Consider the following 26,510-nt stretch of genomic DNA (forward strand, 5'->3'; position numbering starts at 1 on the left):
ACTTAAAATCAGACAGGTATCAGCTTTGGTGGGACCGGAGCTGCTGAGCAGCTGAAAGGAGCAGGGTCCAGAAGCAGCAGCTGCAGGGCACAAAAAGTAAAAATAAGGGTGTGGACCACCTCCCAAAACACTGGGTTTCAGGGCCCATGGCATCGCTCTCTGCACAGGGTCCTGTGAACAGTTTCTCCCCTCCTGCCCGCCCCAGCCATGCTGTGGGATGCTGAGGCCACAGACAAGCATGCACCCTGCCCTCTGCACACTGCAGTCCTTTCTGTGTGCTGTTATTGCTGACTATCCATGATTTATATTTTTTTTCCTCCTCTATTAAAATACAGAACATCTCACTGCAGCCAGCATTCACCCTGAAAGTCCCCTGGGAGAGATTTGTGAGTGGTAATGAGAGCACGGGAGCCTTTCACCTCGAGGACATCTCTCGGCATCCAGCTCCCTGTACAGAAAGCGCTGACCGCATTCTGGCCGATGCCCAGGCTGAGAGCTGCTGCTCAGGAGCTTTTTCTCTTGGCAATTCATGGGCCACACTCATGACACCGGTGGGGCCAGAGCTCCAGGAAGGGACACCTCCATGTTCCTTCACAAGGCACGGTGCATCACCCAGGGCTGCACTGGGGCATCCTGGGGACAGGAACCCTGCTGCTCTTCTCAGTCCTGTGCTTGCGGCAGAGGTGCGAAATAACACCAAGTGGGTTAAGGCTTTGGGAGACAGAGAGATTACCCAGGAGTAATGGGTCCCTAGTCCCCACTCTCCCCCCCGTCTGCCCAGCTGGAAGCTGGGAAGCAGTGGGAGCATGAAGGGTGGGATGGGGATGGCCTGTTCCCCCTCCTGTGCTCCTATATCCTCGTGGGTGTCAGGTCAGAGCTTCTTGCGGTTGGTGACGCCTCCACTGATGTCCCTTCCAAGCACTTCTCCAGTCTCCTCCTGGGCTCCTGTAAACCCCTGCATTCACAGATCTTCCGCCCTCACCCTGCTTGTACCAGCGTCAGCCGAAGGGCTCCTGCCGGAGGGGTGCTGAGCCCCCCGGCGCTCCCCACAGCATGGGCCTCTGTCACCGTCCCCAGGCTGTCCCCTTCCCAGGACGTCGTTGCTCTCCTCCCGTCCTTTTCCGCTCCTGACACACTCTTGTAAAGACGCGGGCCTGGGCTTGCACGCAGCATCGCTCCGTGCTGGGGCAGAGGAGGAGGATGGTGGAGTCCTTCCTCCTCCTGCAGTCACGTGCGCTGGTGCCGCCGCCGGCTGCCACCTTCGACCCCCGGCAGCCTCAACAAAAGCAGCGTGGGGCTGCGCCGGCACTGCCGCGGCGTGCGCCGGGTAATGAGCAAATCAGCTGGTGGCCAAAGTACAATTACAAGTCGTCGCTGGAAGCTGCTCTCTTCCAAGTGAGCTAATTGAAAATACATTGAGACCATTATTAGTAATTACAAGGTAGCCGGCATTCTGCAGGGGAGGGCGGTGTGGGACGTGCACGCGGTGCCCTTTAGCAGGACCCGGGTGGGTGGAGGGAGGGTGGATGGTGAGGTCCGGCGAGCCGACCTGGGGACCCTCTCCGTCTCCTTCCCCAGTGGCTCTCCCAGGCTCCCCATGGATGCCAAGGCAGCGGGGACCTTGGGAAAGGAGCAGCTGTGAGAGCGAACCAGCTTCTGGGACTGCGCAAGGCTCTGGTTCGTACTGGGGGAAACCTGCCTCCCGTACCGGTTTACTCCCTTCCTCCTAGAGCCTTCTCGGCGCTGAGCCCATCACGTGCCCCCGGGGAGGGTCCGAGGTCCAGCCGGGCAGGGGCTGTGGAAGCGAGGGCTGGCAGCCTGCTGCAAAATGAAGCGCCTGTTCTTCCTCCTCGGTGTCCTGCAGCTCCTTGGTGAGTATGCCCAGGGCCCGACCGCCATGGTGAGCAGGGGTGACTGCCGAACAACTTCCCCATTTCGGGTGTGCTTTTGGCAATTCTGTTTCGGAGCAGAGCTGCAGGCTCTGTCACTTAAGGCGTAGCTGTAACACAAATGGGGAAAGGTATTTCCAACCGGACAGAGCAAAGGCAGGGGAATGAGGCTGGGATTAGTGTATTATACCCCCTGCACCTCCCCAGGTTGAGTTTTCCTGCTCTTATTTGAAGCCAGCAGCTCTGCACTGCAGGACATATTCTCTGTTGAATATGCATGTCTCTTTGATGTTCAAGGACTGCGCTTCCCGGGAGACAAGGCTGATTAAATAGCACGCTGATATTTCCAGGGCTGTGGAGGGTGCAGGAATGCATCAGCGCAGCTGCATGGGGGAAAAGGCTTTGCATCAGGAGATTAACCTCCGCGGCCCCAGAGCCCCCGGCCGGAGGAGATGCTGCTGCTGATGCGGCCGGGTCAGTGCAGAGAGCCATCCCTGCGTGTGGTGTGGCACGAGCTCGCTTGACACAACACCTTGCAGCTGTGCGAGCATGAGGCGTGTGTGCAATGGGACCAGCTGAGCCTTTCTGCTGGGGCTTTAACCTTCCCGTTCCCTGGTTTTCCAGGACAGGAGGGATGTAAGTCAACCGCAGCAGGGACAGAACAACTTGCAATTACCATCTGGGGGCTTTTTCCTTTCTTAAGCTCTTTTTGACTCCAAGCCAGCAAGGTATTTGTGCCCACAACACTGCAAGCGGCTGCTTGGGTCCTGTTCTTATCACCGTTACAGGCTTTTTCCCCTCTCAATGGGTTTTAAAGTGGATATGGGGCAAGGGGGAGTTTGCTCTGCTTGAGGGCCCCTTCAGGCAGCTGAAAGCGGTGGCTGCAGCCCGGCGTGGGGCTGGGGGAGCCCATCTGTACCTTGCACTCGGGTTCCAGCCCCTGTTCCTACATTAGGACTTCCATTCCTGTTAAAAATACATCATTTTCTCTTCGCCTGGACGTGGCTACGTACAGCAAATGGTCTCAGTGGTGCCCCTGGCAGAGTCAGACAGTGCAAATTACAATCCAAGACGGTTGTTGTTTGCTGATAAAGCCTCTGCAGAGCCAATTTAGCACAACTGGCCACGTCCCTCCCTATCATTTGGACTGGCAGGGCCCAAGCTTTCTGCAGTGCACCTCCCTCCATTAGCTGGAGTCTTTCAGACCTCCCTCCCTTCCCTGGGTCGCGGGGTCCCCTCCTGCCCCCTCTCCACCTAACCTTCAGCACCCAAGTCCCACTGCCCTGCCTGGTCCTCTCCACCCCTGGCTTTCTATGTATTTTGTAGTTTTGTGGGGTTTTCCCCTCAAGAAAAGATGATCCGTATTAAGAGCAAAGGTTGGTTGGGTTTTGGGGTTTTGTTCCCTCTCTTCTGTCTCATAACTCACTTGCATGAAGCCATTTAATTTAGGCTGCTGGAGATTCATCTTCAGCTGAGTGTGCATCTCCCAGCCAACCCTGGGCAATGCCAGGCTGGGAGGCGTGCGGCTCTGCCACGCTTATGCAGAGTGGGGTCAGGATGGAAACCCACCTCTGCCATGGCCCATGCCTGGCCAGCAGCCTCATCCCTGCTGGGACCCATGGGCAGGACTGCCGCCATCCTGGCAAGCCCCATGGGGAAGACCTCTATTTCCCAACCTGCCTGTGCCTCAGGCTGCAGGACACTATTGAATCCTCCTCCTCCCAATCACAATGAAACAAGCCCATATTTTGTGTTACACATCCCATAGCAAATGCCTTTTCTCCTCTTGCCCTGTCTTCATGGTCCTGCTGGCTCTGCATGCCCGCTCCTTACCTACTGGAAACGCCAAGGTCAAGGGGTCTCCGCACATTCAATTAGTCTGAGTGGCAACAAAACCCACTGCAATGAATGCTTAGGTACCAGGTGTATGTTATTCTTGCCCATTGCTTGCAGGACTTTCCTGCCTTCTCTCTGCCTGCCAAGTATTTGTCCCTTACTCCTCTTCCTACCTGGGTGGGTAAAAGCTATCACCCAGCCAAAAAAATCCCTTGTACGGAGAGGAGGGCTGTGACTGCTCAACTGGGAACACGCAGGGGTTGCTCCTGGATGGAAAATCCCCAAATCTGGCCTGAAAAGACTAACCCATCCCGTAGCACATCCCAGAGAGGGCTCCCAGTGTCTCCCACGGACTGGGTTACGCTGTTTTCCCTGCTCCTCCCAGGTGCTGCAGCTGCTGTGTACAAGCAGTGGATCCCCAACACCAATTTTGAAACCGCCTCCAACTGGGAGAAAGGCAGAGTCCCCTGTGCCAGCGACGTGGTTCATTTTGAGAAGAACAAGGTATCGGCCATTTTTATGTTATTTTAATTTTATTTTTATTTTAATTTTTTGCAAAACGCCATTGGGCAGTCAGAAAACCCCTTTACCTGCCGGGGGAAAGCCTGCTTTTATTTTTCCTTTTCTTATAGGTCGTCTCAGTCTTCGTCGGGTCTCCCCATGCGCTGACAGACATGGTAAGGCAGCGTCTGGCAGCGCCGGGAGGGTGGGCAGGGGCAGGGCTGGTGCGGGAGCACTGCCAGCCAGGTGGCACATTCCCCTGTCCCCTCCTCTCCAGGGACTTTGACATTTTGCTTCAGCCAGACTCGCCCAGGACGCTGGGGCAGGGAATGAGAGTCACAGCAGCCTTGGGGGTCTCTGCACTGTGGAGCCAAAAAGCTATTTTCTGGGATTTTTTTTTTTTTCATTGGGGGTTACAGGGGAAGAACCCTAAAACCCACTTTCATTTGGAAGAAATTAATTTTTCCTCCCCAAAGGAAGGATAAAACCCCCTTTATGGGACTGAGGCCTTGGCAGTAGTTTGCTGAGGAGCACCAACGCACAGCATTGCCGATGCAGAGCAGGCTGTAGCCCTGGGCAGAGGCTAAGCGAAGCTGACATCAAAAGATCTTGAAATGAAAACAAACCGTTCTGGGAAATCCCAAAATGTTGCTCAAGAAATTTTCTTTCAAGTGCCATTGGGTTTTATATTTTTTCTGTGGCATTATTAGCCTGGCTGTGGAAGGACTGGCGCAACACTCTGCCGAAATGCATGTGTTGGGTGAGATAAGACTGGGGGGGTCTCGCCTCGGAGGGGTTTTTTAACAACCCAGTATCCCAAAAAAGAGGAGCCCTGCCCAGAGCAAGGCCGCGCGGTGTCTTGATCCCTGCAGTTTAGAGGGTCAAATTTAAGAGGGAGGAATTAAAGGGAAGAGCAAACCCGCTGCCCCAACACGCTGGCATGGGACAGGTCACCGGCAAGCCCCATCCCAGCACTGGGACAGCACGAAATGGGCTGGATTCTGTTTGCAAAACCTCCTCCCCTGGACAGCACGAGCTTGTGGCCAAGTTTTCTCTCTCGGTTTTAGGGCGGCATTGCTCTTTTATCAGCCATTAAATCCAAACAAGCCCTTGAAATTTATGTGGTGTAATTTGTTCAGGCTGTCTATGCCACTAATAGTTTTGATGCTTTAATAATGCCATGTGCCACATTTAATCCCTCTACAAATATTTGGAGGAGTTACTTTATTTATATGGCATTTTAAATATGAATTTTAGAAGGAAAGAATGTACTGGGGAAATACGTACAAATATAATGTAATAAATGATGTGGAATTTACCCAGAGAAGAAAAGAGCAAAATATCACTCCAGTAGATTTTATTTTACTTACAGATGAATGTATAATATTTCTAAAGTACTTTCATCAGAGGCCTGCAAAGTGCATAATTGCAGAGCAGCGTTATTCATTATGGCGTAAGCCTTTCCCAACCAAGCTGAAGAGCCGAGCTGAGCAGCCCTGCGGCTGGCTGAAGGAGAGGGAGGCACACCACCACCTTTGCACAGCTAATGACACCCGTGGCTGTGCCACCGCGCTGACCGTCCGACGGCTGCTTGGGTGGACGTTTCCCATCACGACTGAGGGATGGGGTCCGGGTGCCGGGCTGGCCCCCGACTCATCCCGATCAAAGGATCCAGCGGTCCTCGCGGGAGCTCCTGGTGACTCTCTGCTACCCCAGGGTTTCTCCAGGGCCCTGCTGCTGGCCAGCAGCTGTGTGGGCTCCAGGGTTGCAGTGAATATTATAGCCCCACCACTGTGCGTGCAGGAGGAGAGGAGGGCTGGGGGGCCCACAAGGGAATAAATCACGGCAGCAGCTCCGGCTGTGAGAGTACGGCACCGCTCCCCTCCAGCCAGGGGCTCGCCCCACTGCTGCACCGAATTGCACCGCCTGTGAGCAGCCAGGCTCGTCCCAGGCTATAACCCGTACTGCAGCTCACACCTTTCTTCAGAGCATCACCGCCCCAGCGATTCACGATAAACTGTCCCAGCAAGTTTCCTAGCACGGCTGTTAATATTTCTTTGTAATTTCAGCTCAGCCACTTCCCTCCTGTGCGCTGCTATGCTCTGTTGTCACCAGGTGATACAGGGACTGCCAAGATTAGGGATGAAAAAAGAATGAAATCCAGCACCTGAGCTGGTCTGCCACTTTTGGGGATGGCGTGAAATTTGGCAACCGGGCGGTTAGAAAATGAATTGGTCGTGAGGCTTTTTGCAGAGAGGCTGGGCTGCACCTGTTGGGCTGCTGGCCGTGCTGTGCTGGAGCATTAATCACTTAAATCAGTAGGAATACATTAAGCTTTAGAGTCGCCATGGAGATGCGATACAGCCTTTGGCCAAAAAAAAAAAAGAGTGCGTTGCTTGCTGTAGTAGCACAGGAGGAAACGCAAGGCCGGGGAAGGGGCTGGGCTCCCATTGACTTTTGTGAGGACAGTGCCCACCACGGTGGGTGCAGGGGGGATGCTCAGTGCTGGTGCCCTGCCAATGGAGGGGGTTTAAACCCTCTGGTTATGGCTGCGCTTCCATAGGGAGCCAGGCCAGGGCACGGCTGTGGCTGCGATCCCGGCATTTGCCCTGATAACACCAGCCCTGGTGCAGTTTGTGCCCCACCTGGCCAGCACCGCAGCGTGGGCCAGGGATGGATGATGCCGCTTGCTATTTTTGGGGTGGCAGGAGTCGGGTTTAGCCACGTGGGCAGAACAGCCTTGCTCGACCCCCATGGTGGCAGGGTCAGGGCACTGGCCGGGCTTATTCAGCAGCACCCATGTCACCTTTCCAGCTCTGCCCCATCACTGAGCCCTGCCACGGTGGCGGCAGCTTCCCATACCTCTTTCTTGCCCGCCTGGTGAGGGGCCACAAAAGGCTGGGTGAGGGTTGGGAACATGCAGGGCACTGGGGTCTAACCAGGGACGCCTCGCCCAGCCTTATATTTTTAGCTGCCTAACTGCGAGAGCAGAATGTACTCAGCTTTGCTGCAGGATGCTCCCGCTCGGTTCCTGGCAGAGATTGATCTCGAAATGCCAATTGCTCTCCAGGGGTACCGGCTCTAATGAATTGCCACAGTTTGTGCTCATCCCAGGCACCGGTGTTCCCTCCCCCCTGCTTCCCAAACAGCAGGGTAACGAAACACCCAGAGAAGGGATTATTTTTCCTTCTCCTGAGATGAAGGTAAAAAATTTCATGGGAGTGCGTGTGTGCTAGCACATAATTACAAGCCCAAATCCTGCAGGCTTTTCTCCGGCAGCGTTCCCACTGAAGGTTTGCCCTAGGAAAGGAGTGCAGTAAACCAGCCTTTTACGGTCACCTCCCCAGTTTATTTGCTCCTTGCAGGCTAGTTTCCAGCAGGAGGAGTTATTAAAGCCTATGGTGGCCAGAGCAGCTTGCCAGCATCCCGGGCTGGAGCAGATGCTGGGGCAGGTCTGGCTGGGCAGCTGCTCCGTGGACCGGCTGCCTGCATCTTGAGCTGCTTTCCAGCTCTCTCTGACCTTGTCTGTGGAGGCAAATGGCTTTAAGCCTCTGTGTGCCTTCTGCATCCATAGCTCAAGTGTCTTGGGCTGATTTACCTTAATGTGCTCCCTGAAGGGCTCCCAACGTCCCCGTGTCTCCCCGGGACGGCTGATTTCCGCACCCTGCTGGGACCTGTTTGGCTCCACATCTGCAGGTGTGCACTGGGAGGCTGCAGTCAAATTAATGGCCTTTTGAGGCCTGTTGCTTTTTTTATCCCCCCTCCCCCCAGTAAATGGGGCCTGCGGGGTAGTTTGGCAGGGGTGTTCCAGCCAGCACCTGCGTGGGACGGCCAGGAGCTGCGGCTCCTTTGTGGGGATGGGCAGGAGTGTGATGTTTCGGGAACCCGATGTGCCAAGGCCACCCTTCTGCCAGGGGACATGGTGGCAAGGCCAGCTTGGGCAGGCGATGCGGGGAGCCCGCACCCTGAAATGCAATGTAAAATGTGATGAGCAGACACGGCAGGGGAACCAGCTCCTGCATTAGTGACAGCGTGGCTGCGCTGCTGCCAAAGGACCCTGCCTTGCAGGAGGGGGAGGCAGGGACTCAGGCAAGGGAGAGCAGCCAAGCACCTCGTTAGCTTGCAGGGGATGACGCTGAAATGGTGATGTCCCACTGGTGCACTGCTCCTTTGCCTGAGCCCCTGCCTGCTCCGGGGAGGCAAAAGCAGAGGGGCAAGTTATTGCTGGGAGCAGAGGAGGGCTGGTGGGCATCTTCTGCCTGCCACCAATGGGTCCCACGGAGAGAAGCACTAGCTTCTGTGCCCTGCATCAGCCTGCCTGAGCGTGGGTTTCATGGGGATAAAAACTGTATTTCTTGCCTGGTTTCCCTGGGGTGCTAAAGCCCCCGCTCCTCATGGGGGCATGTGCCTCAGCAGGGAGCTCTTTGGGCAGCAACATCGTAGCCCAGCAGCAGGTCACCCTCCTTGGCTCACCCAGAGATCTCAGGGTGGCCGCAGGTCATCCTGCCTCACTGGCCCCTCTTGCCAGGGGTCTGGAATAGCTGCTGTGGGATTGGGGGCCATGGCGGGGGCAGGCCAGATCTGGCAGTGGGCTGGGGGTGTAGGGTGGTGTGTGCGGCCAGGGGGCAGGAAGCCGGCCCAAGGATGCAGGTGGGAGCTTTACCCAGGCAGGAAAGCAAGTAAATGAACCCCCGCTAACGAACCTAAGAAACCCTGTGGCAAGCAAGCCCTTGGCAACGCTCCAGAGCTGTCAAAAGGGATTCACCTGCAGATGAATCTGGCCCTGTGCCTTCCTGGCACTTTCAGCCAGCAGCTGGATCCCACCCAAGCACCCGCACGCCCAGCTGCGCTCAGACCTCCTGGCCCCAGTGGGTGTTGGGAAAATCTCCGTTATTCCCACCCGCGGGCAGCCACGGGCAGGGGCTGCCTGCCTGCTGCCATCTGCGGGCTGCCGCTGCCCCAGCAAAGCAGGACTGGGCGAGGTGGTACAGAAATTGTTTTCCTTGCGCGTTAATGCCTGCGGTGGGTTACAGCACTCCACATTGGAGAAATAACCCCCTCGCATCCTACCCCAGCGGTGTTTTTTGATGAGGTGCCACCAGCACCAGCCCCGAAGCTGGTCCTGGGCTGGGTGCTGGGTGAGGGGATGTACCTGATGGTTACCCTGCTCTGATGGCTACCGACCTGCTCGCTGGTGCACCCATGGGTGCAACACTGCGGAGTCCAGCACGCCCAGGCAGTCTTGGTGTTGCGTGATAGGGATGGTGGCACCATCTCACCCAAGCAAGGAATTCAAATGTGTTGACGCTGCAAATTAAAACAAGGCTGGGGGAATAGCCGGCTGCAATCACGAGCCTCGCTTACCCGAGTTCAAAGCAGAAGTGCTGCGTTTTTTTCCTGCGCTGATGACAGTGACACGCCAGTCACACTGCTGCTGTCAGTCATGTCAGCCCAATGCTCATGAATCGAGCAGAGCCAGGACGTGCCAGAGGCCAATTCAAAGCCACCCACTTCAAAAGCTGCCTCTCAGGCCTTTGCTGGTTTTTTTCTTCTGCATTTTGGAGGTTAGTATCATTTTCACTTACACACTGGGGTGTCTTCTCAGTGAGTGGTGCAGCGCTGGAATTGCAAACGTCGTGACTCGGGGCCGAGAGCCACATGGGGTCTTTCCTCTCTCTTCTTGCTGACTTTTTGATGAGAAAAATGATAACTGTGTTTCAATTGTCATTACACTTGATAATGATGACCGAGGAGATAAGTCATTTACCGGTATCAGGGATGGGAAATGACTAATGGGACTCTAAGCTTGCTGTATTAATGGCCTGGAGTACAGGTTGGCAGGAGCAAGGGAAAGCAGACGAAACTGCCAGCTTTTTGGCTCTGCTCCTTTGGTACATGTCATTGCTCAGTTCAAAATGTACTTGGAAAGTGGCCCAGCCTATATGCAATTTCTATACTAAACTCCCAAATGCAGAAAGCCACTGCCCAACCAGAGTCTCTATTTGTCCTCTGCAGTGAGCTGAGATGCTTAATTTATGCTAGGAAAAAAGAAAAGGCAAATTATTTACAAACTAGGATCGACTGGACAATGGAACTACTTCTGAAATGCTGCCCAGTGGTGTGCATCTCGGGGAGGGCTGGTGGTGGATGGGCAACAGGTCCGCCTTGGTGGGCAAGGAGCCATAGCTGTGGGTGCCAGCCTCCGAAATTCCTGCTATGAAGCAGAAGTACAGGGCTCTTCTTGCACTTCATGTCTGTGGAGAGGAGGTGACTCCATCCCCTGGCTTGCATTGTGTTGTGTTGCATTTTAATTCCAGGGCTGGGGCTAACAGCGTTTGGGCAGTCCCAGAGTGTGAAGTGGGACACCGTGTGTGCTGTGGGATTTTCATTTCCCTGCCACGCTCATGCTCACGTGGACAGCTTCCTCTGGGCTTGGGAAGTCCAGCCAGCCTGGGGTTTTGGCCCTAGTGGTGGAGGGGGTTCTCCAGTGCTAGCTGGAGAAGCTGCATCCTCTCCAGCGAGCCCAGAGGCCAGTGTCTCCAGAGCTCTGCACAGGCACCGCAGGCGTGGGGCAGGTTTAGCATGAGGCATTTTCTCCCACCTCTCCCCATGGGCAGGATTGGAGCCGTGCACTGCTGACCCCTTGTCTGCTCCGCACCCCATCCAGACCCCGCTCACCTGGGCCCTCCCAGGCACAGGAGGACGCAACCTCAGTTGGTCGCTGGACCAGCATTTGTGCATCTGTGCGTGCATGCGTGTGTGTATCTCTAACCAAGCAAGCCCACCTCATCCCCGCTCTTGCCACACTGAACTCAGCCACGCCATGTGAATCCTTACTGGGTTTTTCTTGCTCTGCTTTGTGCATAATGCGTGCACACAATGCTCTTGCATCGCTCCCTGGAGCAGCGTGAGTGATGCAGCTTACAAATGTAGGCACATATTTGTCTAGGTGTTGTCTCTGGCTTTTTTCTCCCCCCTAGTTAATTTATGAAGAGCCACACGAACAACCCCCTGGACAGGAAAGCTCATTGTGTCCTGCATGGCCACCGCAGGGTGTTTGGGAAGCTCTGACCCACAGCCGTTGTCAATGTGTTTGGTAACTACAGGGGAAAGAGCTGTCTGTCAGGCAGGGATGAGAGCAGGGGCTTCCCAACCTGGTGGTCTCGATCCAGCCACATCACTCACAAACGCTGACTTCTGCAGCCTGGGAAAGCAAGCAGAGGCCAGCCAGTCGTGGCCCTGCTGTGTCACCCATCCCTGTCACCAGCAGCTGCTGTCTGATTTTTCTTCCTCCACCCAAGATCCCTGCAGCTATGGGCCTGAGTGCCCACAGGTGACTGTTGGGAAGAGCTGGTACCCCGCGTCGGTGAAACGATCCACTACATCCCATCCAAAAGCCCACCCTGATCAGCACAGCTGGCCCCCCGGCCACGCTCCCTGCTTGGCCCCGTCATGCACAGCAGGCTGCAGGGTGGCAACCTGCAAACTGGGCAAGAGGCAGCGGTGAGGGGCTCCAGCCTGAAATGGCCCAGCGGGTTTGGGAGAAGGGACTTGGCCGGCAGTGCTGCTGGTATCTGCCCTGGGTGTACGTGTTAGCTGATTGCTCCAAAGTGTTCCACCCCCCAGTTCCTGTGTGGGCTTACAGGAAAACAAGCTAGGGCACTTCTGAAGTAAAGCACCTTGTGAAAGAAGTTGGTAGCATAGACTTTGCCCAGCAAAAAGCAGGCCAAGTCCTGAGCCTCAAAACATCACTAGACACGGCTTTTATACCTGCAGCTAAAGGGCACATTGTCATTCGTATCCTGGCAGACCTTTCAGCCTCTTTCAGTGCTTCAGTATTGGAAAAATTGGCTTTACTCAAGAGTAATAGAAATTCAGAGAACATGATGGTGTGGTTTCCAGTTAGGCATGACACATGCTCCTGGAGCAGGGTCCATAGGCAAAGGCTTCTTCCTAGCCGGTGGGAGACTCCATACCCTTGGGGCAGATGTTGCCCAGACCTCAGCTATTCACCTCGTCATCCCCTCTTGTCCAGCCCAACGTACGACATCATTGCTGGGTCTGAAGCAGATGGTGCACAGGAGCACTGCAGGGCTCTTCTCAGTGTCAGCCGCCCTCTGCTCTCCACCCTGGCTTCTCACAGTTCCTGAACCACGAGGGGGACCTGGACTATGGCCTTCAAAGCACCACACCACCAAGGCACTACATATCTAGACCGCTGCCTACAGCTTGGGGGTGAGGAGCATTTTGCCATGTCCACCCCCCCCTCAAGACAGTCCCTGTGTGGGACAGAGCATCCTCAGGCAAGACCGCCCCAAGGACAGAGAGCTATCGCAGCCACCCACAGCAGTCATTCATAAATCTTGCTTTCTCTAACCTACATGCATATTTAAAGACCAATTAAGTAGACGAAACCTTAAAATCCCATCTAATGTGCTTCTGCCTGAGCACAGGATCCAGTGCATCAGTGTAACGCAGCCCTGGAGGGCTTCCAGCTGCTCTCTGGGGAGTGATGCTAAAACCCTGGATGGACTGAGTTAGAGGAGAAGGGAGCCTTGAACATCACTCGTTCATATGTGAAAATATTGGGGGAAAAGCAGACTTTCTTTCTGGCAGCTTCTAAATGTAAAATAAGATGGGCTGGGCTGAATAACCTACGTGCTGTGAATGAGTTGCCTGATGCAGTCATTTGCCAAGGCCTGTTTCGGAGTCGGCAGTGCCAGCCGGTGACCTGGGTGGCCACGGCTCCTTGCTGAAAGGCCTCCCGTGGCAGAGCTGCACGTGTTGATGTTTGTCCTTGTGCCCACGAGCAGAAGCCTGGCTGAGCTGAAGCCAAGCAAGTGTGGTGACCCTGACTACCTGCCAGTGATGTCCTACCCAACAAGAAGAGGGTCTAGCTATGGCAACTTGTGCCAAATGCTGCTGTGTGTTTTCCTTAGCTTGTGCTGAGTGCGAATGTACTAGCTGACACCTCACCAAGCATTGCTTGGGCCCCTGAGGTATTTTTTGTGGGGCAAGTGCAGCCCCCGGAGGTGGGAACCCATTAAGCAAGGGGACTTCTGGGCACTTGCGGAGTAAGGCTGGGTTTTTTATGGCATACCAATGTATAAAGACATTCCTGAGCTGCTGGGAGTGTGTGCAAGAGGCGGGAGGAGCTGTCAAAAGAGTTTATTTTGCTTTTGCTTTGTTCTTGCTTCCCCGAACGCTTCATGTTTTTCTGAGTTACTGGAAGATAACGTCAAACTGCCTCTCCACATCGCAGCGTCCCCATCTGTAAAAACAGGAGCTGATACTTCCACATTAACTTGGGGCACGGCGAGGGTAACTCCTAATGACTGTAAAGTGCCTTGGAGACAGCAAGTGTAATAGGCAGCCTAATAATTAGCACTGTTATTTGATTACAAGCCTGGGTGGCTGGCAGCGGGATCGCACAGTAATACTCTGAATCCCTTCGTCTAGTACCTGCCCCTGAATGGAGAATTCGTGCTGGCATCTGGTGCAGGATTTGCAGCTTTCGATGGCAGCTGGGATCCAGGCTGTGACTCAGGTATTTTGTGCCCAGACCAGTCACCCCATCAGCCCCTGATTAATCATGCAAATTCAGCCCAAACACTTCTACAAAGGTCTTTCCTGTCCCACCTCAGAGCAAAGTGAATCACTCCTCTTTTAATACCTACCTTTTCTTTGATGACCTCCCTCACATCAGATCTTTTTTTCCTGCTAGATCACCTGTCTTCTAAAAAAGTAATTATAGTAGGGAAGCCTTTGAAGTTGTAGCAGAGAGGCAAATATTGTTTGTATTTTACCCTGCCTATTAAGCATGTAGCCACATCAAAGCCCTTTTATTTTCTTTGCCATGGTATTTCTAAAGAAAACCGTTTAGGAATTACATGCCGGTGAGCTGAACCGCAGCCATCGCAGCGAGCTGGCCTTTGGCCCAATGTGCACAGGCATTTCGGTGTGAGCGCATCCTTCCCTCCTCTCTTAGCCTCCAGCCCAGGTTTGCTGTGACTGAGACAGCAGGTTTGTTTCATTGGTGCCTGTTATTAGCCTGAAAGCTGTTTGCTAGGGAGATGTATATCGGGTATTTAAGAGCTACCTAACGCTTTCAGTGGCAAGTAATTTTTTTAGTTCAGCTGCAGGAAAGGAAGAGTCAAAAAGTGTGCCTGCATTCTGACTAGCAAAACAAAAGAGAAAAAAGAAAGAAAAAGCCCAAATGGGTCTGCCAAGAGGAAGGGCTGTAGCATCAGGCTCTCTGGAGCCACTTCAAAATCCTTCATCCCTATCATTTTTCTGCTTTGGAGCTGTTTGCCCCCCATCAGGGATGCTCTGGCAGCTGCGCTTTGCACTGGGCTTTTCCTGCTGACCATGTGCTGCTCCCCTGAAACCAACAGGTATTTCTGGGGCAACTTTCACAAATGGATTTTTTTAAAGCATGATTTTAAAACAAATGCCAATAATTCAGTCAATAAACGCCTGCACGCTGGTTGAATTGGTAAAGATTTAGCTGTTGGGGAAGGGTAAGAAGGAAGCAGGGCACTGCGTGATGATACTAACTGTGGTCAGCAGGGAAATGGTTAATAGTTAAGTAATTAATGGTTAAATGGGCCACTGGTTTTGGGGTTACCCACTGCAGGGAACAGGGCCAGTCATGTTTCTGCAGGCCTGCCAGGCTGCTTGGGAACTGGGATGAGAATTATCATACCCATTTTTATCGAGTTTAGCTGTTATTCAGCATTTAGGCAGCTGGTTTACTCCCTAACCGTGAGGGTGAGCTTTAAAGAAGGGGGAAAAATGTCCTGTGGGATCTGGGGGCAGAGGTCTGCAGCCAGAAGTGGGGTCCAGGCTGAGCTGCTGAGACCCCAGCCCTGAGCACTGGAACGCTCCGCAGAGCTCCGGGAGGTGCCTGCGGCAGCCAGGGTGATGCCGGGGCCAGCTCCTCACTCCCTGCCCGCAGGGCGAGCTCCTCCGCTTCGCGCTAAGCAGTCCCTGGTTTTACCAACCCAGATGCATCTGCTGGGGCTGCGGATTTGGGCCCGGGTCACGCTCAGCCTTTCTTCTTGCTTTTCCAGGTGCGACAGTGAGGTTCGCTGATGCTGAGCACCACGCCTGGTTCAACCCCACGCTGTGGCAGGCCGTGTCCCCCGACGGGGAGCTGGAGCCAAGCGGGCGCATCTTTTCCGTGGATGAGGAACGCGTCCCGTGCCGCTACGACGATGTTATTTTCCAGCCCGAAACCTCCTTCCGGGTAAACGTCGACTCATCGCAGCGAGTGATTCATCTCCGCAGCATCTCTCTCATGGGCCAGGTAATGAGGGGACGAGGAGAAACCAGCTCAACGCCTCCTCGCCACGGCCCCAAAGTAGGTCAGGAGAGGAAGGACCAGCCGGGGGTGGAGGAGCGGGGCTGTGCGGGGAGATGGGGCACTCCCACGGTGCTGCAGCTTCACGGGCTGCTGCTGCTGCTGTGGATGGTCTCAACGATCTTTTTTCCTTCTACTGTTTTGTTATCGCCTCCCTCCCTGCGGTGTGGGAGCACAGGCCATCTCACTATTCGCATTAAAAAAAAAAAGGCCAATATGCACGGGTCAAACCACCTGCAAATGGCATCTTCTCTGGCACCCAGGGGCTGCCCCTTTCCCAGGCACGTGTCCGCAACCGCGCTGCTTGGGGACTCTTGGGGACACCTCGCTCCCACCCCCGACCTTAACATGGCCCCTGGCTCGGTGATCATCTCCCAGCTTTGCTTCAGTACTGTTCTTTAATTGATTGGAGGGATAATTATGGAAATGCTGGCAGCCTGCTGTGCTTCAGCCCGGGAATCAGGCGCACAACGAGCCCCGTCCCTCGCCGGTCGGAGGAGTGAAAGATCACAGGCGCTGCAGCAGTAAACAGGCTCCTTCCAGGAGTGGGAGATGTGGCAGACATTTTACACGTTATTTATTATTTCTACTGCTGCACTGCCTGGGATCTGCCATTTCAGGACCAGGCATTAGGTAAGTGCTTTTTGGGTAATAAACTCAGTCGGTGTCCAGGCGGGTGCAGGCGAGTCTGGACAAGGCAGCACCCCAACGGAGCTCACCTCGGGGACACGCAGCCCCAGGGATGCAGAGGTGGATGGTCCTGGGTGCTTGGAGTGATGCCAGTCCCACTGATACCGGGGGACTACCCCACAGCACATCATCTGCCCCCCCAGGGACTGCAGCGGGCTGTGCCCCAGGGCAGAGGCTGCTGCTGAGCAATGAGGTGGAAGGAGAAGGAGCTTTTTATTTTTGTGATTGTGATTTCCTAAACACTGATCTTGTAAGCTACTTTGTCACTTTGTAGCCAGCCCACTCCTTGCTCTGTGTGGGGTATTTTCACCCCAGGGCCTGAAAAATTCTTCTGTTGTGCCAGGGCATGGAGGAGCCTCCTGTGGAAGACAGAGGGTGAGGGAATTACCAGTGGCTTGGCAGGACAAGGCTGGTCAGTCCAGCTCAGCCTTTGCTAATGCCAAGCCTGCTGAAACGCTTCCCAGATTGAAGGAAAATGCCTCAGATCCAACCCCTTCCTCCCAGTAATTACAAGCTGATAACTTGAATTCTCTGGGCTGGCAGAAAGAAGGAAAGCAAGAAGAAAAAGAAGCCCAACCACCTCATGACTTATTTGTGGTCCTTTTTTTCTGGTTTTAAATTAGAAAGGTTTTTTTCTGTTGGCCCCATGGAAAAGCCTGAATGGCTGTATTGGCAGGATTTTCCTGCTGCACTCTCTGCCTGTGATGGGGCTGCCCCAAGCCGGCCGTCAGATGTGGCACCAGGCGTCCAGGTGACGCGGCCAGGTGCCCGGGGACAGCACGGCGACCTGGCTGGGGATACTCATCCGCTTTGCTGCTCTTCCCTGTGCAGGAGCTCAGCAGCCCCGAGGCCTGGGCTGGGTACCTGCGGGGTCCCTCTGCCCCGCTGCAGTTTCATGGCAATGGCACTCTCCAGGTGACGGGCACCGGCTGTCCCGACAAGTCCGGCTGTGCCTGCGGGAACGCCCCGGTGAGTCTGCCCATTGCAATTTAGGGGGGGCTGCCTTCGCAATTGGCGGGGCGAGGGACTGACGCTGCCCTGCTCTCCTTTAGGATGGCCACCGCATCTGCGCGGCCCTGCTCGGGGCGTCGGGGAGGCAGTGCCCAGCGCCAGCGTGCCAGAGCCCTTTGCAGCCCCTTGGCCACTGCTGCGGGGTCTGTGGTGAGTGGGAGGCATGGCCCTATTCCTCCTCCCCGCTGTGCTGGCTGCCCCAGTTCCCTTCCCCTGGCTCCGTAAGGGAAAGCTGGGTGCAGGGGGTGCTGCTGGTCATGGGCTGAATTTTTGCTGTATCGCTGCTCCCACGAGTCCTATCTGCGGGTCCCATCCGCAGTTCCCATCTGCGTCCTAGGTGCCACCCTCCCAGGGCATGTCTCCGAAGCATCAGCCTGTCTTTTGGGAGCCTGTTCTGAGTTGCAGCCCTTTGTCCCTGCCTCTGGTTTATCTTGTCAGGATGTCACAGCTCGTCAAGCTAATAGGGCGCTGCTGAGCTTGTGCAGTGGAAAACACTCAGAGGAAATGCACCTTTTTCACCATAATGTTAGCTTTCCAGCGGCAAGTTTGTTTCATTTCATTTAAAGTAAAAACATGCAGATTGACAGCGTTCCCTCTGCAATGGGCACTTCTCCATTAATCTGCCTGGAAGGTTGCTAAGGGGAATTTTTCATGCACAATTGTACCTAGATATTTGGTATATCATATTTGGTATATCGTACCAAATCCATTAAAATAGCACCATATGTTTCTCTGATGTGCTCCTAAAAGCAGAGCTCCTTAAAGCCTTTAGGAGAATTTCATATTTCAACAAATGCTTACCTGCATTTTTTCCAAGGAAAATATTTGACTCAATGACTGCAGTGCAGCAGTATGGGGAGCACAGGTGTCCCCCACTCTCCGCCTTCTCCCCAAAGCCAGGGTAGCGTTGCTGAATCGCAGCCTTGCAGCCCCAAAACCAGGTACATGCAAAGCTTCCTGGAGGGACACATGGGGGAAAGCTTTCCAGGGAAAGCTTCTCTCCAGAATATGGTGGAAACCAAAAGCCTTTCATCAAACCCAGTTAATAAAAAGACCAGCGAGGGAGGGAGAGGTTTCTTGGGGCAGCACTGCTCAGGCAGGGCTGTGGAGCCGCCTCTCCTGAGCCCAGCCAGACCAGTTGCACAGATATACTGGAGGGTCCCCAGTGCCTTTCGTGGCAGTCGGAGCTGTGCTGCCATGGCAGCTCTCTGCCCGGGCTCGGTGACAGTGTCATGTCTGTCTGTTTTTGGTTTGCAGGAGCCACCGTTAACCTGGATTTCACTCCTGATTTTGACCTGCAGAAGTACCGGGACAGGCTGGTCCAAGGCTTGCTGAGCCAGGTACACGAGCCCACTGGACTGGGAGGGACTAACGACACCACAAGCCACTGGCCACGTCTGCCGGTGACCCGATGCTGGTGGGGCTGTCTGGGGGGAGCATGCGGTCCCAGCGAAGCAGGGCGTTCAGCCTCACTCCCCACTAGCCCGCAGGGCTCACCTCCCTCATTTGGCCTCTTGGATGAGCCAACTTGCCATGGGGGCTGGCACAGCCTCCCTTGCTCCCCACCACAGCCCCGCTGCCCCTCTCAACACGGGGCAGGAACAGCTGCCAAAATGCAGATGGGGAAGGATGCAGGGGGGCTTGCTGGAAACCCTGGTCTAGAAAACACAGGAGATCAGCTCTAGATAACGTGGGAGGTCAGCCCATGCAGCTGGGATCATGCAAACCTGCAGCAGGGGATCCCCGTGACCTCTGGGAGACGGCTCCCAACGCTGGGCTGCTTTTTGATTCCCCAGTAGTCCAACACTAGGTGGGTAACCGGCACTGGCCAGCACTCGGATGCGTGTTCTACAAGGCATCACTCCGCGCTGCTGCTTGTCAGACACAGCATGATATCCCTCCTCCTGGCTGGGAGCTGCCGGGGGAGGAGGCGTGCTCCGAGTTACACCGGGAGGATCGATATCAGAGTATTGCTCTATTGATCCTCAGCTGAAAGCCTGCTGCCTGCCCTCCTTACGGCCGCACATGTCTTAATACGGCATTTAATGGATGCACTACACAAAATTGCTTTCTCGGCACGCTCACCTGCGCGGGGGGATGCTGCGTGCAGGGTGCTGGTCACAGCTTGGAAGGGAGGGGAGGTATGAACCTCTCGTTTGGGAGACGCAACGGCACTGCAGTAACAGGGATGGCAGCTCTGTGATGGGGATCACATGAAGATTTATAGGTGGGCCTTGCTGGTGCATCCATCGTGGCTGTCTGTAGAGGTGACTGATTTCTGCCTGCCACTTTCATGGGTTTTACGTGTCTCCTTGTGCTTTGAAAAGCCCAAGTATGCCAGCGTGCGGATGGCCATATCCAAGGTGCACAAAGCGCAGACCTTCCTGGGAGTCATACCCCGAAGCTCCACTCCTCTCATCCAAATTGTGCTGATCGATGATGGAGCAGGAGTGCAGATGGGCAGCACTGCGGAGCAGCTGGCAGCAGACATCATGGAGGACGTAGCACAGCACGGTAATGCTGCTGTCCTCGGCAGGTCCCCCGCGGGTGCACCTAAAGCCACTGCTGTCCGGAGCATCTTGTCCTCCGCCAGCAGCCCACGTGTCCAGTTGGGTTTTGAATGTCTCCAAGGATGGAGACTCCACAACATCTCCAGGCAACCTGTCCTTGCGATTGACCACCTTTGCAGCAAAACAGGTTTTCTTATGTTTAACTGGAATTTACTGTATTTCCATTTGTGCCCATTGCTTCTTGCCCTGTCACTGGGCATCACTGAGAAGACCCTGGCCCAGCACTCCAGCTGTGTCTCACCAGGACAGAGCAGAAGGGAAGGGTCACCTCCCTTGACCTGCTGGCAACCTTTCTCCACATGCAGCGCTGGATACCATTGTCCTTCCATGCCACGTCTGGCTATGGTCAGCTTGGTGCCCACCAGGACCCCCAGGTCTCCCTCTGCAGAGCTGCTTTCCAGCCAGAACGCTGCATGTAGAGGCAGCCCATATAAGTTGGCAGATGCTGATGAGCACGTAGGTCACAGCCAGGGGGCCTGGTGGTTGCGTGGGTAGCAGCCCCACATGGCCTTGTCCCAGTAGAGTCCACCCAGCTGTGTACCCACCCCCTGTCCCCGGGGGAAGGTGATCAACCAGGCGAGAAGTGCCAGACCCAACTGCAGGCTCCCTCTGCCCTGTGCGTGGGTTGGTGTGGGGATGTGTTGCCCTGTCCGGTCCTCACCCCTGTTTCTTCCTGCCCTTTCCCAGGTGAAACACTTGGCATTTCAAGTGGCAAAATGGAGGTGGCCACTGGCAGCGCTTTCAGCAGGCAAGCGGGCAGCCATGCATTGAACAGGATCATAGCGGGGATGGTCTCGGGGCTACTCTTCAGTCTCCTATTGCTTGGAGGGATCCTCTTTCTCTACAGAAAGGGAAAGCTAAGGTATGGGTGAGGGTTCTGCTGGCAGCGTGTTGCCAGGCTTCTCCTGCCTGGGGGCAGCTATCATCCCCAGGCTGTCCTTCCAGCCAGGCTGGTGGCAGGAGACATGCAGGACTTCCCAGAGCTCCCATGGTGGTGGTCATGGCCGGGTGGTCTGCTATATCCAACATTACTAGTTCATAGCATCACAGAATGGTTTGAGTTGGGAGGGATCTTTGAAGATCACCTAGTTCCACCCCCCCCTGCCACAGGCAGGGGCACCTTCCACTAGACCAGGTTGCTCAAAGCCCCATCCAACCTGGCCTTGAACACTGCCAGGGATGGGGCATCCACAGCTTCTCTGGGCAACCTGTTCCAGTGCCTCGCCACCCTCATACTAAAGAATTTCTTCCTTATATCTAGCCTAAATTTACCCTCTTCTAGTTTAAAATGATTGCTCTCGTTGTTCCTCACAGTTTATTGGCAGTGAGGTGGCTGAAAGGCACTTTGTACTCTTGGACTGGTACGTGGCTGGGAGTACTTGCTTCTTGGTGCCATGGTGCACGGTGTACTCTGGTGGGAGTGGGTGGCTCGGCTGGAGCTCTGCACAGCCTGGTTGTGCTGCCTGGGGACATCTCCTGTTCCTTGTAACTGTTAGTTTGTAGTCCTGCTGGGGGATGGAGGACTGAAACTGCCAGCTGCTAAATAGAAATGCATCAAAATAATTCAAAGCGCACATCCTGCAGCTTTGTAGCCATGAAAGGGAGTGACAGCATCCAGAAGCAAATGCAGCCTCTGGTGCAAAAGTTGCTCACGCTGTGAGGAGAGTGGTGTGTGGGTCCCAGGGGAGGGACAGCAGGGTACACAGCACCTGATCTCACTGCAGCTGGGAGCTGGTCAGAAATACCTTGTCCATCACCTTTTCTCCTCACAGCTTGGCGACAGGCTCCAGCAGTGAATAGGGCGTCCCAGCAGCACCCACAGCAGGCGCTTGGGTCACCCACCTCTGCTCCTCGCTAATGCGCCCACCTTCACGCGGGGCCCTGTGTCTCCCAAGGAGGGTTTTGCAGGATTTATTGGCAGATGTATTTGTGTGGGGGGCTGTCCGCTGAGCCGCTGTGGCTCATCTCACCTACTTGACCATGGGCAAACAGGATGGACCCTGTGCTTTCTATAACCAGGGGGGTGGGAACTGCTTTAATTTGTGGGTGCAAGGTGCATTGATGACTCCCAGGGCATGCCAGCCATGTTGGAGGCTCACAAGTCAGGTTGTTTCTTCCCTCCTGGTTCCTCCGCCGGGATTTTCTCACCACAGAGCAGCAGCTGTGGCCAGGGATGCTTGCCCTGCCACTCAGCACGTGCTGACGTGACATTTCCTAGCAATAAACCTGCGCCTTCGTTTAATTTCTAAATAAAACTCCCAGCCCCATAATTGCTACTTGATGATTTATCTTCCACTGACACTTCTTTGGATGCCGGACAGGCCTTTGAAACCGGCTCCGTCAGCAGCGAGAGGGAAGTTCGTGTAGCTACAGGAGACAGAGCTGAACCCAAGCCCAGGCCATGTCCCCAGCTGACCTGTTCCTGCTGCGTGTCCCCAGGTGGCTTCGGGGCAGGGCCCTTACGGGCAGCGCTGCCGAGCATCGTGGAGGCATCCGACACCAACAGGGATACTGCAAATTAGGCAGGAGGCTCTGGGAGCTTGCAAACAGAGTCTGCCTCCATGCAGCGGAGCCGTTCTGACCAGCAGCGAACCAGCGAATGTAGCTTGTTTCCACCAGAAAAGGCCTGGCACAGCCTCCCTGCAGATAGCACAGCACCTCCGATCATGTACATAGAGCCTGTGGTCACAGCGTTTAAGTATCGGTGGGCTCTCAGGACCTGTGGTGACATCTGCAGACCCACTGCTGAGCTCACCCGCACCAGGTGCCTGGTGCAGGGTATAATGCTCAGTGACTGGGACCCTTAGCATAAGAGTAATGAAGAAAATAAAAGTAGTGATGGTGATTAAGAAGATAATATGAATAACATGATAAAAATAATGATAAAAGTAATTAGTGCTTGTTGAGACTGCAGTGGGAACAGGTGTCAGCTCTGTGGCAATTCATTTTAGGCCACAGGGGGAGACCGATGGCTCCAAAACAAAGCCTGTGCTGGGTTTGTCTGCCTCTGACAAACTCCCCTCCAGGATGCAGGTCCCAGCCCTCCAGATTTAATGGTTTCTGCTGGATAGGGCTGGTTTTCCCTGTGAAAGGGTACAAACATCCCGCTTCAGACAGCCTGAAACTTTGTCCCCATATTTTCCCATCCGCCTCTTGAAGATGCAGTGTTTCGGCTGGGGGAGCTGCTGGGACGGGAGGGGTGCAGGTGGGTGATGCCCGGGTCTCTCCCCAGATTGCCCACCCTGCGCCTCACCCAGCCCTGGGACAGAGCAGACGAGATGGCGTCCCCTGACCCAGCCAGTGACAAAGGCTTCGACAACCCCATGTTTGGTGTGGTGAGTTGCTGCTGCCCCGGGGACACGGGGATGCTCGGGGACGTGGGCAGGAGGTGGCAGGGCCCCAGCCAGGATCCTCTCAAGTGCTGGTGGAGGTGCAACGCGCCCGGCAGGGCTCCTCCTTTCTCCAGACCAGGAGGGGTTTTTGGGATGGTCCCGTCCTCCCATGGGTCACCAGCTCCTCGGCTGCTGCAGGGAGTCAGCACTGGGTGGGTTTTGGTGAGGGTTTTGCTTCCCTTCACCATCAGTTGATTTTCCCTCATTAGCCACTGCAGGAGCCACCGAGCACTGACTGCGGAGAGGAGACACCGCAGGAGATGGCTCCCAAAGACCACCAGGTCTTCTACCTCAACCCTCTGTACGATGCAAGCGAGACGGAGACCTGACGGCGTGGCCTCATGCTGGGGGCAGCCACCACCTCCCTGGGAACACCGCCGCCTCTCCAGCCCTCACAGCCCCTCTCATCACTCCTGGTGGGATCTAAAGAGCAAGCAGATTCCTCCTGAATAAAAGTGTCCGCGTGGTGAAGGAAACCACAGCAAACCTTCACCATTAGGGCTCAGCCACACAGACACAGCCTCCCTGGTGTCGCTTCTGGGTTTTAAACTGTATTTTTTTTTGTCAGTTGTTTTTAGACAGTTCGACATTGAGATTTGGGTCTCAGGTGATAGCTGGGGTAGTTGGGGTCTAACTCAGCACCCCGTGCTTTAGCCAGCACCATGCTGGATTTGCCCAGGGCATGCAGCATGTAGGAGGATGCATTTCTGGATGCAGGATGGAAATTCAGTGCTCAAACACATTTCAAAATATGTCCCGGAACCTTCAGGGCTTGGACCCATTAGTTGGGTTTAAAAGGAGTTATTTTGCTTTCCAGCAGTGTGCTCGGTGCCAGGGGATCTCTGCTCAGGGTCCCCTGTTCCTTCTCTTGGGGACCTCACTCTCGTCCCCTGAGTGCTGGCACGAGGCGCAGTCCTGAGCAAACGCTTCCCTCCCCATCCCCTCTGCTGAGCCGCCTGAGCTTGCTCCTTCCCTCTGCGCCCCGGCTGACAGTTACAACGCCCTCTTGGACCTACCTGGGGATTTATCGCCTTATTCCCCATGGCGAGAGAGCGCATCTGTATTCCTGGTACAAGGGGAAAGAGGTTTGGTGCTGGTGGCAGGGGTCCCCGGGGAGGGATGCAGGCAGGAACCCGACGGCTGGGGACAGTCACGCTGGCCCATCTCTAACGAGAGTTGGGGCAGCGGCACGGAGGGGCCTTGTTAGCAGTGGCATTTGTGGCCTGGTGTGTGTCAAATACCATCAGCTGCCCGCAATGTCAGGCAGCGCTTCATTATGGCAGCAGGTCTGATGGGTGAGGCTGAAATTATGGAGATGTATGCAAATTTATGCAAATTTACACTCTACTGGGTTTCCAGTAGGGCTTGTTGGCATATTCCATAAGGAAGCAGCTATTTTAAGTTTATTATATTTTGTTCTAGTCTCTGGAAGACATAATCCCGTCTCAAAGGCCTGGGAATTCATCATTAGGTGCATCAGAGCCCTGACGGAGGGTGATGGGCAGCGTGTGGCAGTGAGTCCGGCCCTCCTACCCCCCTGCCCTCAAAGAGACCTCGGGGATCAGGCAGTGCGAGCAGGCAGGACACAAAACACGAGCCAGGCAGGGAACAAGACCATCTCCATGGCCCTGGTTGCTGCCATCGCTTTGCTAGCGGGACAGAGCCGGGGCTGGGAGGAGGTCTGGGCTTGGGGGTGCACCACTGGGATTTCACCACTCGCATCTCTCCTGAGGGTGTCCCTCTGGCAGGACTGGGATGAAAAGCCACTTGTCTGGGCAGGAGCTTCTGCTGTGGCTGTCAGGCACTTGGTGTTCAATGAACTGGTCATCAGCCGCATCAAAAAGCAGAAGAAGCCATCGGCTGCTGCAGGCAGTGGCTGACACCGGCAGGTTGGGAATACCCAAGTCCCACCACCCCACGGTCCTGCAACAAGTGCATCTCTGTGGAGAGCAGTGACCCAGGGCCAGGTCCCCAAAACCCACCCCACAGCACACAGTCACCTGCATGACATAAACTGAAGGGAGATCCCCCCCACCCCAAGCCCTCATCCGGACCTCATGAGGCCGGATAATACCCTATGGCCGGGGGGGTCGGTGCGGACACGGAGGAGCGTGGTCAGCCCGTGCGTTGCTTGCCGGTGAGGTGCTGGCGCAGCGATGTTACCATGGTGCCTGCGAGAGCAGCCGCGGCATCCGACGGCCCTGTGCCGCAGCTGGGTCTCGCTGCGGAGGGGGAGGCGTTCGGATCTGTACAGGTGTTGTACTTGCTGCCTGTGAGAGTCTTTTTTGCTCTTTTCCCCCTTCAGATCAGTTCATCGCAAGTGACTGAATCTCCTCTAGCTTACAAGCCTTTGAATACACGTACACACATGATTTATTTTCCCATGGCCGAGGCCGATGCGGTGCTGCATGCTGGAGGCCATTGCACCAGGCAGCCCATCACCCCAGAGCTGCCCCGTGAAAGAGGAGCGCTCAGGGCCACCCCCCAATGACCCCCTTGCCGCTCGTCCCGGAGCGAATCGCTTCCCTCCCTGTGCTATTTTTGGGCTCCGTGCTCCAGGATCACGAGGGGTCTCGGCGGCTGCAACCCTGTGACGTGCGCTAAAGGCGAGAGGCAAGAGCATCCCGCGGCCACGTGCTAGGGGAGGGAAAAGACAGCCCACTGGCAACAGGCACCATTGCACAAGATGGTGGCAGGATGGTCTCCTTCCCCCGCGAGCAGCCGAGGAGCTCAGCTCTGCGTCCCGCCTGGGTACGGGGGGATTTCAGGCGTGTGCCCGTGCGGTGGGACAGCCTCCGGGGACGTGCAGGGGGAGGCAGGCCGCCCTGCAGCACGGCTCACCGCCTGGTCACCCCTCCGTATTGGGGTGTATGGATTTGCTGCTGGCGAGGCTTCATTTTGAAAATGCGTTAGCAGCTCGAGGTCACTTACAATAGAGGCTTTAATTAAAGTAGAGATCAATTTTTGTCAGCGTGCTAGCAGAGCACAGTCTGTACTTTTCCTTCAGGAGCCACGTTCGCTTGCTCGTACAGAAAGCATTGCAGGGAGGGGGGAGCTCTGCAGAAAAAACTGAAGTACCAGACTCGGTTTGCGACGTCGGGGGCCAACAGCTGCTGGAAAAACAGCTGTATCACTACCCTGCGCACCGGCGCACGCAGGCAGGGTAACGCAATGGGTTTCGGTACGTAAGGGTCTCTCCTGGGATCCTGCCTAACCAAGGACTTTAATTTGCAGATATCTTCGGTAAGCAGTGCATTAG

At 55.2% G+C, this 26,510-nt stretch overlaps 1 protein-coding gene across 1 annotated transcript; it reads left to right on the top strand.

The window, feature by feature from the left end:
* Nucleotides 1-1,828: 1,828 nt before the first annotated feature.
* Nucleotides 1,829-23,580, top strand: AMN (amnion associated transmembrane protein). Its single transcript, XM_010583978.1, has 12 exons — nt 1,829-1,871; nt 4,111-4,229; nt 4,358-4,402; nt 13,686-13,773; nt 15,299-15,534; nt 17,110-17,247; nt 17,331-17,439; nt 18,547-18,629; nt 19,617-19,803; nt 20,547-20,721; nt 23,092-23,194; nt 23,470-23,580. Exons 1-12 carry the CDS (start codon nt 1,829-1,831, stop codon nt 23,578-23,580), a joined length of 1,437 nt encoding a protein of 478 aa, XP_010582280.1.
* The last annotated feature ends 2,930 nt before the right edge of the window (nt 23,581-26,510 follow it).

Source organism: Haliaeetus leucocephalus, unplaced genomic scaffold, assembly GCF_000737465.1.
Source record: "Haliaeetus leucocephalus isolate CR32 unplaced genomic scaffold, Haliaeetus_leucocephalus-4.0 Scaffold932, whole genome shotgun sequence".
Taxonomy (NCBI): Eukaryota; Metazoa; Chordata; class Aves; order Accipitriformes; family Accipitridae; genus Haliaeetus; species Haliaeetus leucocephalus.